This window comes from Thalassophryne amazonica, chromosome 4 (genome assembly GCF_902500255.1).
Source record: "Thalassophryne amazonica chromosome 4, fThaAma1.1, whole genome shotgun sequence".
In the NCBI taxonomy this organism is placed as follows: Eukaryota; Metazoa; Chordata; class Actinopteri; order Batrachoidiformes; family Batrachoididae; genus Thalassophryne; species Thalassophryne amazonica.
The window spans coordinates 84662302-84678017 of record NC_047106.1 but is presented as its reverse complement, the minus strand read 5'-3'; the positions used below and the strand labels follow the sequence as shown (position 1 = coordinate 84678017).

At 41.2% G+C, this 15716-nt stretch overlaps 1 protein-coding gene across 1 annotated transcript in view; it reads left to right on the top strand.

Moving 5' to 3' along the window:
• Positions 1-15716, top strand: part of LOC117508950 (arf-GAP with Rho-GAP domain, ANK repeat and PH domain-containing protein 1-like) — a 315020-nt gene that overhangs the window by 99501 nt on the left and 199803 nt on the right. The window contains exon 3 of the mRNA XM_034168785.1: positions 11473-11630. Within this exon, the coding sequence (XP_034024676.1) occupies positions 11473-11630 (158 nt within the window). The remainder of the gene's footprint in view (positions 1-11472; positions 11631-15716) is intronic.

Sequence of the window (15716 nt, the reverse complement as noted above, 5' to 3'; positions counted from 1 at the left end):
CATACATACATATACACATACACACACATATCATGTCATATATCATATGAAAACAATTATTATAATATGAATAATGATTATATTACCATCAATAATGAATACATAAATAGCCTAAATTTTTTTAAATTATATATATATATATATATATATATATATATATATATATATATATATATATATATATATATATATATACACATACACCCAAACATATATACATATACACATATACGAAGTACGTGTTTACAATCTCACAAAGTGGAAAGGCCATGGTTTCTTAGAAGTGCATGAGACAGTGGTTTAAATATAGTGTCTTGCTATCGCCCCCCCACCCCCACCCCAGCACTCTTCCTTTGAGAAAAAGCAAGAACTGTGTCAACATTTGACTTTCCCATCATTGTGAGCTTGTGTATTTGTTTACTTTTGCTCAGAAAAACCCAAAAGATTAGTTGTTTTGACCATTATTTATAGTGTGTATTTCACAGAGTTTGGTTCATGCCGTGGATCAATGATAGTAATGTAACAAAGTATTGAATACAGTGAAACTGCATAGAATTCATATAGATTTTTATCCAGTTCACGTGTATTGCATATGTTAGTAAAAGTACCACAAAAACTAACAGCAATCCAATTCTGTCCTTAGCACATGGGGTTTGAGTTTGTTCGAGCTTTTCTTGCACATCACAGTGACCTGTTTGGCAAATACCTTCTATTTGAATTTCGTACAGTCATACCAAGTATTTTCCATTTAAGCTCAGGCCTAGGACTAGACAGACAATTATATAAAAACAAAAATGAGTGTATGTTTCTGTAGCCTGTGAGTAATATTTTTATGTCATTTGCGATGCTAATTTTTGTGACTGCACAGAGAAAGCAACTGACAGAAGTAGAGAAATAAAAAGGAACTTTCACAATGTAGACAAAAGGCAGACTGATGTGCACACTCTAGACTTTCCCTTCCGTTTGGATTTAGTCTTTAGCCAAATTTAAATGTTGTACATATTAGAACAGTTGTTGTGTAGTTGTTTATGAAATACCCAAAGCCAAGTAAAAAGAATTATGGAATTGTAAAGTAACAATTAAAATAATGTAATCCACAGAATAATAAAATGTCAGCAACAAATGGACTGCATTTATGTAGCACTTTTCCATCTGCATCAGATGCTCAAAGTGCTTTACACACTAATGCCTCACATTCACCCCGATGTGAGGGTGCTACCATACAAGGTACTACACACCGGGAGCAACTAGGGGATTAAGGACCTTGCCCAAGGGCCCTCAGTGATTTTCCAGTCAGGCTAGGATTTAAGCCGAGGGTCCTCTGGTCTCAAGCCCAGTGCTTAACCACGAGACAATCTCCTCCCCCAACAGTAGCCCATAAATCCTTTAGAGATGTTATGGGTGTTTTGGTGGGTTCCAATTACATTTATTTATTTATTCATACAGTGCCAAATCATAACTTATGTACCTCAACGCATGATACCCAAGTAAGGTCTAGAGAGTTTGACCACTCCAGGAGCAAGCACATTAATGACAGTAGTATGGGAAAAACTCAGCATTTTGTGATTTTTTTTTTTTTTTTTTTTTTTTTTTTTTTGAAGAAACCTCAAGCAGACTCTGTGGGATGGCCATCTGTTATGTTAGAACTAAAAAGACAGAAGTAATGAACAAGATTCACAGAACATGCCAGGTTAAATAACCAGATAACATTCGGTGTTCACTATGATGGGATAGTTGTTTAGACCACAACAGAGGTCTATCAGTAATAAATACAGACATTATGGTAGTGTATGGTAATTTTGTTAAGAGGAAAATCATGTCAATAACAGTCTGACTTCGCAGACTACTGAGTGAAGCTTTCAAAACCTTTACCTCACTAGTCTCTTACTGAGGTTACTAATCTGTAGCAGTTCCTGATTTACTCTCCCCATATCATCAGGCCTTTTCTCTCTATCTCATTTTCTTCATTCATCAGCTTCTCAGAATACTCCCCCCACCTTCCCAACACACTCTCCTTGCTTGTCAGCACATTTCCGTAAGCTACCATCCACATTAACGCTTGTCCGATTGTCCAGGACAAGTGAAAAATGCGATCGGACAAGCAATAGCTCTAAATCGTTGTCCGACCGGACAAGTGGCATTTTTTTTTAAACATTCAAATTCTTCTCGCACCTCGCGAGAAACCGTCTTCGGTTTTTCCTGCCACTCTTCACGCAGCGGACAATCGGAAAACATGATAACACAGAGTTCTCCCCAGACAATGGAACAACGGGGCTGCGCCACAGTGTTCTGACAGCGCCATCACACTCTGCTCTGTTATCAGGTAGTTTTTCTAAAATCTAGCCAGGCTGTTTGTGCTGCACTGGCCTCTCCCCCCTCCCCCGCAGACAGAGAGCCGAGCAGCGCTGGAACGGAAAAAAACTCCATCAAAGTCTTCACATAAAACGAGCTCCTTCTGCTTGTATAGCTCCAGAAATTAATTTATAGGTTTTATTTTACAGTTGAAAGCCTTCATGTTTCAAAAGTTTGCTCAAATACGGTGTAAGAGTGAAGAGTCTCTCGTTCCCTCAGAGAGAGAGAGAGAGAGGGAGAGAGGGAGAGGAGAGAGAGAAAGAGGTCCTTTATTTCACAATTATGACAGAGTTTTTGGAGCGAGCAGCAGCCCCACAGCAGCGGGAGCAGAGGTTTTTTTTTTGTTTTTTTTTCTTTACGTGCGCGCGAGCGAACCGTCCATGGAGATTATTTTACTTATTAACTACACAGATGCATAATAAAACAAATGGTGACTGGTTTCTAAACACAATTCTGACAGAGTTTTTTGGGGAAGAGCGAGGAGCAGCCCCGCAGCAGGGGGAGCGGAGTTTTTATTTTGTTTTTATTGTTTACATGTGCGCACGTGAACGGGACGGGATGTCCTCAAACTGGATCCTGCAGAGGCAGAAGGACCACTGAAAGTGGCTGTCATCCAGACGCAGGGAGATGATACTCCCCGAATTCGGAGCTTTCCACAACAACTCGCTCCATGTGCTCAAGGTCCGTCATGTTAACTTGACTGACAACCGGAGCCGGAGAGCGGAATGGAAGCTCCTCCTATTTGATGACGCACTGGGGTGAATTTTTGCAGCGAAAGCAGAGCGACACACCGGCCGATGGTGGTGCGTCCGTCGCCACGCGACCAAAGCGAATTTGTGGCATCTGGTCGCGCCCGGTGTGAACGTGGCAGACGTAAAAAAGCAACGAAACAATTTTAATAAACGATCATCATCACCACACAGCCTCAGTGAAACAGTAAAGTGTGAAAAACTGGTTCAGAAAGTTTTCATCCAGGATTCATCTTTAAAAGAGCAGATTTACTCCTTTACTTCTTCCAGAATTATTTTTTTCATTCATTTTCTTTTTATTATTGTTTTTTATGGACCATTGACACCAGATCAAATTACTTGTATGTGAGAACTTACTTGGTAATAAATTTGATTCTGATTTGACAATCAAATCCAGATTTAGCTCTTGTTCAAACAAAACAATTAAGGGTTTTATATAATATATAATATACACTCAACAAAAATATAAATGCAACACTTTTGGTTTTGCTCCCATTTTGTATGAGATGAACTCAAAGATCTAAAACTTTTTCCACATACACAATATCACCATTTCCCTCAAATATTTTTCACAAACCAGTCTAAATCTGTGATAGTGAGCACTTCTCCTTTGCTGAGATAATCCATCCCACCTTACAGGTGTGCCATATCAAGATGCTGATTAGACACCATGATTAGTGCACAGGTGTGCCTTAGACTGCCCACAATAAAAGGCCACTCTGAAAGGTTCAGTTTTGTTTTATTGGGGGGGATACCAGTCAGTATCTGGTGTGACCACCATTTGCCTCATGCAGTGCAACACATCTCCTTCGCATAGAGTTGATCAGGTTGTCAATTGTGGCCTGTGGAATGTTGGTCCACTCCTCTTCAATGGCTGTGCGAAGTTGCTGGATATTGGCAGGAACTGGTACATGCTGTCGTATACGCCGCTCCAGAGCATCCCAAACATGCTCAATGGGTGACATGTCCAGTGAGTATGCCGGCCATGCAAGAACTGGGACATTTTCAGCTTCCAAGAATTGTGTACAGATCCTTGCAACATGAGGCCGTGCATTATCCTGCTGCAACATGAGGTGATGTTCTTGGATGTATGGCACAACAATGGGCCTCAGGATCTCGTCACGGTATCTCTGTGCATTCAAAATGCCATCAATAAAATGCACCTGTGTTCTTCGTCCATAACAGACGCCTGCCCATACCATAACCCCACCGCCACCATGGGCCACTCCATCCACAACATTGACATCAGAAAACCGCTTACCCACACAACGTCACACACGCTGTCTGCCATCTGCCCTGGACAGTGTGAACCGGGATTCATCTGTGATGAGAACACCTCTCCAATGTGCCAAACGCCAGCGAATGTGAGCATTTGCCCACTCAAGTCGGTTACGACGACGAACTGGAGTCAGGTCGAGACCCCGATGAGGACGACGAGCATGCAGATGAGCTTCCCTGAGACGGTTTCTGACAGTTTGTGCAGAAATTCTTTGGTTATGCAAACCAATTGTTTCAGCAGCTGTCCGAGTGGCTGGTCTCAGACGATCTTGGAGGTGAACATGCTGGATGTGGAGGTCCTGGGCTGGTGTGGTTACACGTGGTCTGCGGTTGTGAGGCTGGTTGGATGTACTGCCAAATTCTCTGAAACGCCTTTGGAGACGGCTTATGGTAGAGAAATGAACATTCAGTACACGAGCAACAGCTCTGGTTGACATTCCTGCTGTCAGCATGCCAATTGCACGCTCCCTCAAATCTTGCGACATCTGTGGCATTGTGCTGTGATAAAACTGCACCTTTCAGAGTGGCCTTTTATTGTGGGCAGTCTAAGGCACACCTGTGCAGTAATCATGGTGTCTAATCAGCATCTTGATATGGCACACCTGTGAGGTGGGATGGATTATCTCAGCAAAGGAGAAGTGCTCACTATCACAGATTTAGACTGGTTTGTGAACAATATTTGAGGGAAATGGTGATATTGTGTATGTGGAAAAAGTTTTAGATCTTTGTGTTTATCTCATACAAAATGGGAGCAAAACCAAAAGTGTTGCCTTTATATTTTTGTTGTGTGTGTGTGTGTATATATATATATATATATATATATATATATATATATATATATATATATATATATATATATATATATATATATATATGTATGCAGTTCCATGGAAATATAGACTGGAATGGACGTGTGCGCCTCAATCTATTAGTGTCGCTCAGGACAGGAAGGCGCCATTGCTAAGGGTGGAGATGTGCCGATCATCAGTAATAAACCGAGCGCTTTTTTTGCACTAGCATCGCTATTTCTTAACGGATTTTAATAAATGTAGGCTTGTTTTAAAGCCATTTGAAAGCTCTTTCCAATGAACCTATGCATGTGTGGGTGGAAAAAAAAAACTTTTATGTAAAATGCAGAAATTTGGGGAAATTATGACAAACTGTGCTGCTTTCTCTCTCTATTGTCGCTATTTGTTAACAGAGTTTAATAAAAGAGGCTTGTTTTAAAGTCCTTTAATTGCTCTTTCTAATGAACCCATACATGCCTGGGTAGAAAAAAATGTTTTATGTAAAGTGTGGAAAATATCCCATTCTGTTCTTTTACTGTGATGTTTTTTTTTCCTGTCATCATAATTCTCGATGGATTTTTATAAATGAAGCCTTGTAAGTTGTATTCATGCTGATTAAAAGCTCTAACGAACCCATACATGCCTGGATTAAAAATCCTTATGTATTAAGATATAAATCTGAAGTATGTCTTGCCATGGTGCTCATTTACCTTGCTGCTTTTTCCACTGTAATATTATTACTAGTCTTTTAATAACAACATATATATGATTTTTACTAACATTTTATTACAAGTAGATATAAAGCCATTCAGAATTTATGACTTTTGACCCTCAGTCAGGGTAAAAAGTACCTCCTCCATCCTCTCCAACCACACTGTTAAAATTTAAATGCCGCCTGTGACCACCATGTACATATCATATTAAACAACTGCAAGTATATATATACTCAACAAAAATATAAACGCAACACTTTTGGTTTTGCTCCCATTTTGTATGAGATGAACTCAAAGATCTAAAACTTTTTCCACATACACAATATCACCATTTCTCTCAAATATTGTTCACAAACCAGTCTAAATCTGTGATAGTGAGCACTTCTCCTTTGCTGAGATAATCAATCCCACCTCACAGGTGTGCCATACCAAGATGCTGATTAGACACCATGATTAGTGCACAGGTGTGCCTTAGACTGCCCACAATAAAAGGCCACTCTGAAAGGTGCAGTTTTATCACACAGCACAATGCCACAGATGTCGCAAGATTTGAGGGAGCGTGCAATTGGCATGCTGACAGCAGGAATGTCAACCAGAGCTGTTGCTCGTGTATTGAATGTTCATTTCTCTACCATAAGCCGTCTCCAAAGGCGTTTCAGAGAATTTGGCAGTACATCCAACCAGCCTCATAACCGCAGACCACGTGTAACCACACCAGCCCAGGACCTCCACATCCAGCATGTTCACCTCCAAGATCGTCTGAGACCAGCCACTCGGACAGCTGCTGAAACAATCGGTTTGCATAACCAAAGAATTTCTGCACAAACTGTCAGAAACCATCTCAGGGAAGCTCATCTGCATGCTCGTCGTCCTCATCGGGGTCTCGACCTGACTCCAGTTCGTCGTCGTAACCGATTTGAGTGGGCAAATGCTCACATTCACTGGCGTTTGGCATGTTGGAGAGGTGTTCTCTTCACGGATGATGCGAAGGAGATGTGTTGCACTGCATGAGGCAAATGGTGGTCACACCAGATACTGACTGCTATCCCCCCCCTCAATAAAACAAAACTGCACCTTTCAGAGTGGCCTTTTATTGTGGACAGTCTAAGGCACACCTGTGCACTAATCATGGTGTCTAATCAGCATCTTGATATGGCACACCTGTGAGGTGGGATGGATTATTTCAGCAAAGGAGAAGTGCTCACTATCACAGATTTACACTGGTTTGTGAACAGTATTTGAGGGAAATGGTGATATTGTGTATGTGGAAAAAGTTTTAGATCTTTGAGTTCATCTCATACAAAATGGGAGCAAAACCAAAAGTGTTGCGTTTATATTTTTGTTGAGTATATATAGACATAAATATATTTAAACATGTTTGTTTCCATATTTGTATGCATATGAACGCAGCTTAATGAAAAGAACTTATGGCGTTGAGTTATAGTCTCAATATATTGATATTAAATTGTGACATAACGACTTTAAAGTAGACATTTGTTTTACATAATTACATTAATGCTATTGTACAGTTCATTTTAGTATTCGAGAATTTGTTTTTGTAGTTGGTGCAGTTGACGGTGAAGCACTGGCTGCCTTTTTTCCCCTCATTTTGCTTCTGTTTAACTGGCTCAAGGCGTTCTCTCCACCCTTAGTAATGGCCACCGTGCGGCATGCCGCTAGTCACATGACGTCCATTCCAGTCTCTATTTCCATGTGCAATTCCATTCAGAAATGTTGGGGGAAAAAAAGCTAAACTGTCAACATGACAGAAAAACTCTGCCTGGACTCTTACTGGATTAAAGGTACAATGTGTCATTTTTAAAGAAGAGAGCAAATGTTATGTCCATCAAATATTAATGTTTTTAAACTTTTCAATGTCATTTATTTTCTTAACATAGACAGAAAAATACAAAAGAGAACTTTGATACAGTATTACAACATAAGTGTAAATTTTTTGTCTATTATTCTTGCTTTCAATGCATCTAAAACCAGTCAAAATGACTCGCAACGCGCACCGCCTCGGGCGATAATTGCCAACAGCACCGCTATACTAAAAATTACTGGGGAGAACCCTGTATCATGTGTGCACGAGACCACTGTATGGAGTGTGCATTCGTAGCATCTTCTTGCAAGATGCTGTGGCGGGAAACATTAGATAACGAACATCACATTGATCAACACGCCTTTTGAAGAATATATTGGACAGAATGTTTTTTCTAAAACCTCAGAAACTGGGGCAGATACCAGGGAAAACACCAGTCAAACGCAAAGCATCAACCCCTGCAAGTGTAGAACCTTCAAAGAAGAGGTATGAAGAGAAAGGAAGAGAGAGGAAGTTTGTGAGTAGCTGGACACAGGATTATCCGTGCCTGGGGCACAAGGAAGAGGACAACACAATATACTGCCATGTCTGTCGGATTTTTCTTCAATTGCGGACCAGTAAGGTATTTTTAAATGTTGAAATAAAAGAATTTGATTTGCTTTATCAAAAAACATACTGGCAAATGATCAGTGATGAATTTAGAAAACACACAGGAGAGAAGCAGATGCATATTGGTATTTACCAATTATTTTAATTTTTCCCCCAATTATGAACAATCGCAGGAGAGAAACATTATGAGCTATTGTCTTGGTTAACAGATTAAAAGGCTAGAGGCTATGCATGTAATATGCAATAAAATTAATTTTTTGGAAATTCAGTTTTACCACCCACACAGGAGAGAAGCAATTTATGAAAAAGTGTAATTTCAGTACTTCCACTATAGCATGCCCCCAGACACCCCTAGGTGACACGCGCCATTGGCGTATGTATGGCGTACCTTTCGCTTGTCCGGACAAACAGCTTTTCCTATAGGACAAGTAAACTGCAGGGTTACTTGTCCTATGGACAAGTACACTAAAAAGCTTAATGTCAATGCCTGATGAGCATTCTTTATTACCCTAAGCTGCTGCATATCCTTTCCAACTTGGTGCTTCTCTTTGGCCGAAGTCCTTTTGTTCAACTTTATATACAGCTTGCTGTATACGCTTTTGTTCTCTGTTGCCAGATCTCTTTTCACCTCATTCAGCATCTCCTTTGACTCCTGTCTACTTTGATAATCTCTCTGACAATTCCAATTCTTTTTTGTAAACCTCATTCTCCTTATATTTTCCTGAACATCTTCATTCCACCACCAAATCTAATTTCCTTTTCTCTGTCCATATGTTACACCCAGTACCTTCCTCACTGCCTCGCTCACTGAATCACTTCATCCATCCAGTCTCACTTCCTTACTGAAATTGACATGACAGTCTTCCTTCTTAAAATTTGCACCATTTGATATTGGTTCAGCTCTTACTCTTTCTCTTCCTCACCTTCGAAGCCATCCAACCACTGACCATCCCATGCTGTCCAGCTGCACTCTCCTCTGCCACTTTACAGTCTACAGGTTTTTTAGGTTGCATCTCTTACATAGAATGTAGTCCTCCTGTGTGCACCTTACTCCACTGTTATCCACCCTATGCACCTCCTTCTTACAATAGGTATTCACAACACCCATTTCCATCCTTTTTGCAAAACCTGACACCATCCACCCTTCCACATTCCTGTCCTTTATACCCTTACTTCCTCATCACTTCTGTCCCTTTCACCAACATGCCCTTTGACGATTCACCACTCTTTCATCTTTGGGTGCACTCTCTACCACTTCATCTAACTCATTCCAGTCATCTATTTTTGCTATCATCTCACAACCTACCTGTGGGGCATATGCACTGATGTCATTCATTATCACCCCTTCAATTTCCAAAATTCATCCACTAGTCAGACACTCTTAACCTCCAACACACTCTTAAGTATGGTGTTAGGGTCATCATAAAGGAGGAGTTTCCTGTTCCTTGTCCCTTGTGCACACGGTATGTGCACCTTTCTCTTCTCTCTTATATCAGTCAACTCTCTTCCTTTACCAGTCATACTGCCAGCATTGAAAGACTCTTACTTATTTAGTTTTCCACCTCTTACGCCGCGTTCATACCGGGCGCGACCAGACGCCACAAATTCGCGTCGGTCGCGTGTTGAAGGACGTGCCACCATCGCCCAGTGTGTCGCTCTGCTTTGAAAATTCGCCCCAGTGCGTCATCAAATAGGAGGAGCTTCCATTCCGCTCGCCGGCTCCGGTTGTCCGTCAAGTTAACATGACGGACCTTGATCACACGGAGCGAGTTGTTGTGGAAAGCTGACAAACGTCATGAGATGTTCCCAATTTGGGGAGTTTCATTATTTGCTGCAGGAGCTGCGTCTGGATGACGGCCGCTTTCAACGGTCCTTCCGCCTCTGCAGGACCCAGTTTGAGGACCTCCTGTCCCGTTCACGCGCGCACATGTAAATAATTAAAAAAAAAAAAATCCGCTGCTTGCTGTGGGGCTGCTGCTCGCCATAATTGTGTTTAGAAACCAGTCACCATTTGCTTTATTGTACATCTGTGTAGTTAATAAATAAAATAGTCTTCAGGGACGATCCGCTCGCACGTGCACGTTAAAAAACAAAACAAAAAATAATAATAACCTCCGCTCCCCCTGCTGCGGGGCTGCTGCTCGCTCCAAAAACTCACTCATTTAGCCTGGTTTGGGACATGCACTCCAAATGTACTGAGTTGTGGACATCCTTCTTTCTTCTTTCCTCCTCAATGACCGGGGCTTGGGAGCAGCAGTCAGAATGCACTGGTTATACTCCCCATGTGGCTGAGTTGGTTTTTACAAGACAATCATATTGAGTAATTCATTATTCATTGATTATTATCCCCATTTTTTGTTGTCTTTGTGGAATCAATCATTGCTCTGTAAACCTGCAAGGTAAATCAGGTGATCATTCTTCTGAAAAAGACCACTAACAACGTCCATGGCTACAGGCTACCTGTTTGTGTCCTTAGACAAGATACTTCATCCAGTCAGCTGTAAATGTGTACTGTACCAGCATAGCTATGATGTGTGATCTACTGGTGTCCCATTCAGGACGAGTCTTAGACTCTCATCTGCTTGACAGTACAGAAATCAGAGTTCAGTACTAGCCTGATGAGCCTCAAAAGGATTTACATTATTTACTCTTTGCTTGTATAGCGTGCAACAAGAATGTGTCCACTATAATCAGTGGTTCTTTTATTTTTTTAAATGTAGTGGTTTGTGTTTTTGCTGTAATATTGAGAGAGACAAAGACGGAGGGCAGGGTTGGTGGTCAAGCATTTGTTTCCAGTGCAGAAGGTTCCTGGTTCAAGGCCACCCCTGCTCATAATCTATGCAATTTAGAGTTACATCAGGAAGGGTATCCGGTGTAAGACCTGTGCCAAATCAACATGCAGATCCACCTCAGATCTGCTGTGGCGACCCTGAGTAAAAAAATGAGAGAGAAGCTGAAGGGACGTACTATTGAGACAAGAGAAAAAAAAAAAAAGACAGGCAGGACATGTTGACAGAGAAATGACTCTTCACAACTGAGGATGTGCAGAACAGGTGGGCTGAAATTTTCAGCCCACCTTGTATGTGTCTGGTGACAGACAACTCCTGTCCTGCTCTTCATTGTAACTCTGCTAACCTATCTTGTATCTCTTCATCCTTCAGCAGTGTTGCCGTTGATGAAATGCAGATGGACCAAATTCCACAGGTTCCACCTCGCATCAGGATGTCCCAAAATCAAAACAATGTGCAAGCATCAGCTCATTCTGGCAGTCAACCACCTGTGCCTGCTGCGAGGGTCTCCCAACAAACTCATGAGTCCAGTAAGTGATATATACATTAAAATGTGCAAATTACAATACTAATTTGTGAGCCGGCTTCCAAAATTTTATTTTATGTTTTTAAGAAGTGCTGTATATTTGCCTTTCTTGTATTTGTTCTATTTGATAGTGTTTTGGACTTTTTTATAGGTTTTAAGCAAACACATTAAAATAAAACACTTTAGATCCTCTGAAACTAAAGGAACTTTGACTTTTTTCTACCCCAGTGTGCACACAACATCACTGCAGTACATTTCCGTTTACTCTTCATACATACATACATACATAATGCATTTAGCTGACAAAACTGCCTTCTGATCCTGCAATTTGAAATGCAGCTAAAAACAGACTGAACATTGACTTTGGCCATTGTTGATGTTGATACAAAACTCTTCTCCTCTTTGCTTATCTACACATTTTCGGCTGGTGTTCTTTTTATTTTATTCATTGATTCTTATCACTTTGCCTTTCTTATTGGAATTCCAGTTGTAAGTCCAACATAATTAGACTTTTGGACATGAATTTAAAAGTTGTTTCCACCTTGTTGCATATGTACACAGTAAAATCACCAGTGTTAAAGTAACACTGCGAGTGTACACATGGTCCTACTCTGACCCGAGTGTTCACTGTCAGTGTTAATTTAACACTGTCAGTGTTAGTTTTACATGTGAATTTACTGTGTATGATTGATACACGATGACCAATCAGGGACTGAATATGTAGTGACGTGGAGATGTCTGGAGTTTGACTGAGGATGTGAACATGTCCTGTCTCTGGTAGCAGCCTGTGAGCAGGACTTATGTCTCTTTTGTCCTTTATTTCACAATTATGACAGTTTTTGGAGCGAGCAGCAGCCCCACAGCAGGGGAAGCGGAGTTTCTTTCTCTTTTTATTTTATGTGCGCGCGCAAGTGAATCGTCCATGGAGATTATTTTACTTATTAACTACACAGATGTATAATAAAGCAAATGGTGACTGGTTTCTAAACACAATTATGACAGAATTTTTTGGGGAAGAGCGAGCAGCAGCCCCACAGCAAGCAGCGGAGTTTCTTTTTTTTTTTTTTTTTTTTATTGTTTACATGTGCGCACGTGAATGGGACAGGAGGTCCTCAAACTGGGTCCCGCAGAGGTGGAAGGACCACTGAAAGCGGCCGTCATCCAGACGCAGCTCCTGCAGCAAATAATGATACTCCCCGGATTGGGAACGTCTCATGACGTTTGTCAACTTTCCACAACAACTCGCTCCGTGTGATCAAGGTCCGTCATTTTAACTTCACTGACAGCCGGAGCCGGTGAGCGGAATGGAAGTTCCTCCTATTTGATGACGCACTGGTGTGAATTTTCGCAGCAAAAGCAGAGCGACACACCGGGCGATGGTGGCGCGTCCGTCGCCACGCGACCCCCACGAATTTGTGGCGTCTGATCATGCCCAGTGTGAACGCGGCATAACAGGAAAATGGTGTACTGTTTTGTTTTCGGGTGCCATCACTGAAGCAGTCACAAAGGGCCTCATGTATCAACGTTGCGCGCTTGTGGCGTAAATTTCCGGTGTAAATTTGAAGTACACCAAAGTTGCCGTGACATGTATCAAGCAGTGCGCACCTGTCCATTTCTGGGATATGCCCGACGTGACCTTGATAAATGCGGCGGGTGAAAACAATCGTAATTATAATGAACACGCCCATAAATATTCAGACTCTGCTTCAGACACACCCTCATTTCACGACATGGAAGCCAGGAAGACGGCAAAGAAAACGAACTTCACCAATCACGACGCATGCCAATAGAGCGTCAACGGCGGCTGTCGTATTAATTGTTTTGTAGTATAATCAAAAAAGTGTTATTCTCTTTTCACATATCAATAATTCTTGACGTGGATATTTGCTAGCTCAATTAATAAGACACACCTTATTTTTCAGATTTCTTTATTTTTTAAATTTATTTCTTTATTTATTTTATGTTAAACGAATGGAGAAAACAAAACCTGATTGCAGCACGGGCGAAGGGAATGACAACACTACAGTTGTAATTATCAATTTCATTGTCTAAACGATCACACCACATAAAGTTAAGCTCAGCGCTGTTCTGGCTCCAGGCTCGAAGTCTGGAGAAAAAGGCGAGCAGCGCTTTCTTTACGGTCAGCGCTGTGGCCACGGATTGTGCTCCATAGACCAACAAACCCGTAAAAGCGGGATTTGTATTAATTATCATGTAGTATAATCAAGAAAGTGTTATTTATGTAACATATGCACTGATTTATATAATGGCACTGTTTATCATGTTGATCATTTTCATTTTTATGTGGATTCCAGTGGTGGTTCATTTTGGTGTATAATTTACACCACCTCTCGACCTGGTGTATATTTTCAGCGCACCGTACACCAATGACCACATTGATAAATGCCAATTAGCGCAGCCATTTTGGCGTACACCACATATACGCTCAAATATCGCCGTACGCAACGTTGATACATGAGGCCCAAAGAGTGCAGTTTTTTCGGTTCCCAGTGGAGAAGGGAAGATGAGGCAAATGGGAGAGGTTGTGTCTGTAAGTGTTAGCCTACACAGCTAACCAGAGTAGCTCCATTCCATTGCCTGCAAAACTGCCTTGACACATTTGAGCTCCGGGTCATAAACAAATCCCAACACATATCCACATTCCCATGGCATTGTCACTTTTTCTTTGCATTTTCACTTTGTATGTAATTTGCCCAAAAATTGAGAGAAAGTGCCGTGTTTTTTACCCAGAAGTAGAAAAATTGTGTCATATGCATCATATTTTACCCCTTTAGCGCCCGCCCTCAAACGAGACTGCACTGCCCAATTCCAACAAAAATCCAACGTGATGATTAAAGAAACTATTCAGCTAAAACAATCATTTAATTATTTGCATTTTTATTGTTTAGTCATTTCTGTGTGGTTATACAGCATAGGAGAGAAGCCTATAAAGGCAGATGAAGTCAAAATGATTATTCAAAATCTGATTAAATGCATTCCATTTCTTTTACTGTAAATTGTAGAAGTGCACCAATACAAAATTGTTTAGTTTTTGCATCAAAACAAAATTTTGCTTTTTGAAAAGACAGTTTTATCTTTTTCAAAGGTTATGGGGACAGTACATAAGTAGAGTTTATCATTATTTTTGTTACAGTCTCCTGAATGGGGCAGGATCTTTGCACCTGTCTGAATTCTGAGGCTGCATGCTTCTCAGGGCTGTGTCTCATGAAACTCTTCAAGCTGTCTGAGGCGGCAGAGGCTGAAACCAACCATTCTGAAACAAGACAGTATAGCCCATAGAGCATTTCTTTATTGTGTCATTAACTTTTCCTGCCCTTTCTCCCTGTCACCTGGCAAGCTTGACATCTGCATGTGACAAGCTTGTATCATGGGCATAACAACGCAGTTTAGTAATCACTAGCAAAGTACCCGTCCGTTGGACAGTGAAGAAAGAGTGTACTAATTGTGAGTCACTGACCCGGGAACGTGTGCAGCAGTATACTAAGACAGCGTATTAGCTTACAAAAGAAAGCTTTCAAAGCATTTTGAAGTAGCAGCTATAACAGACACACTGAGTCCTTATTTAAGAAGGTTAAACTTCATCTTTTTTAAAAGTCCTAATAATTATGAAATGGCTGACTCTGTAGTGTAATGAAAATGGAGGTAACTTTGAATTTTTTCTAATAATTAAGTTGTCAATAAAATTTATCTATCACAACACCAGGTGGCAGTAAAAGACATTTGCAACAGTAACAGCGCCACCTAGTGTATACTGAAGTATGATGGGAATGACAGTTTCTAATAAACTGAGAATGCACGAAATTCAAGGAACGTATAAAATAACTTCTCAAGGCCAGGGCTTCTCAAAGTCTGGAGGCTATTTAGCCGCAGTACAGCAAATGAGGTAAGTAGGCTGACTGAGTCCGAGTCAGGTTTGCCATTCAATGTGGGAACAGCAGTGGAGGCATTGCGCGTGCGTGTTTGAACGCGGAGGATTTCAGATGTCCCTCCACTCAGTGCTTTGGGCTCTGTGGCTTTGCAGCAGCAGGCTGCAGCGGAGGCAGGGAGACCCACTGCCGCTCAAGTGCCC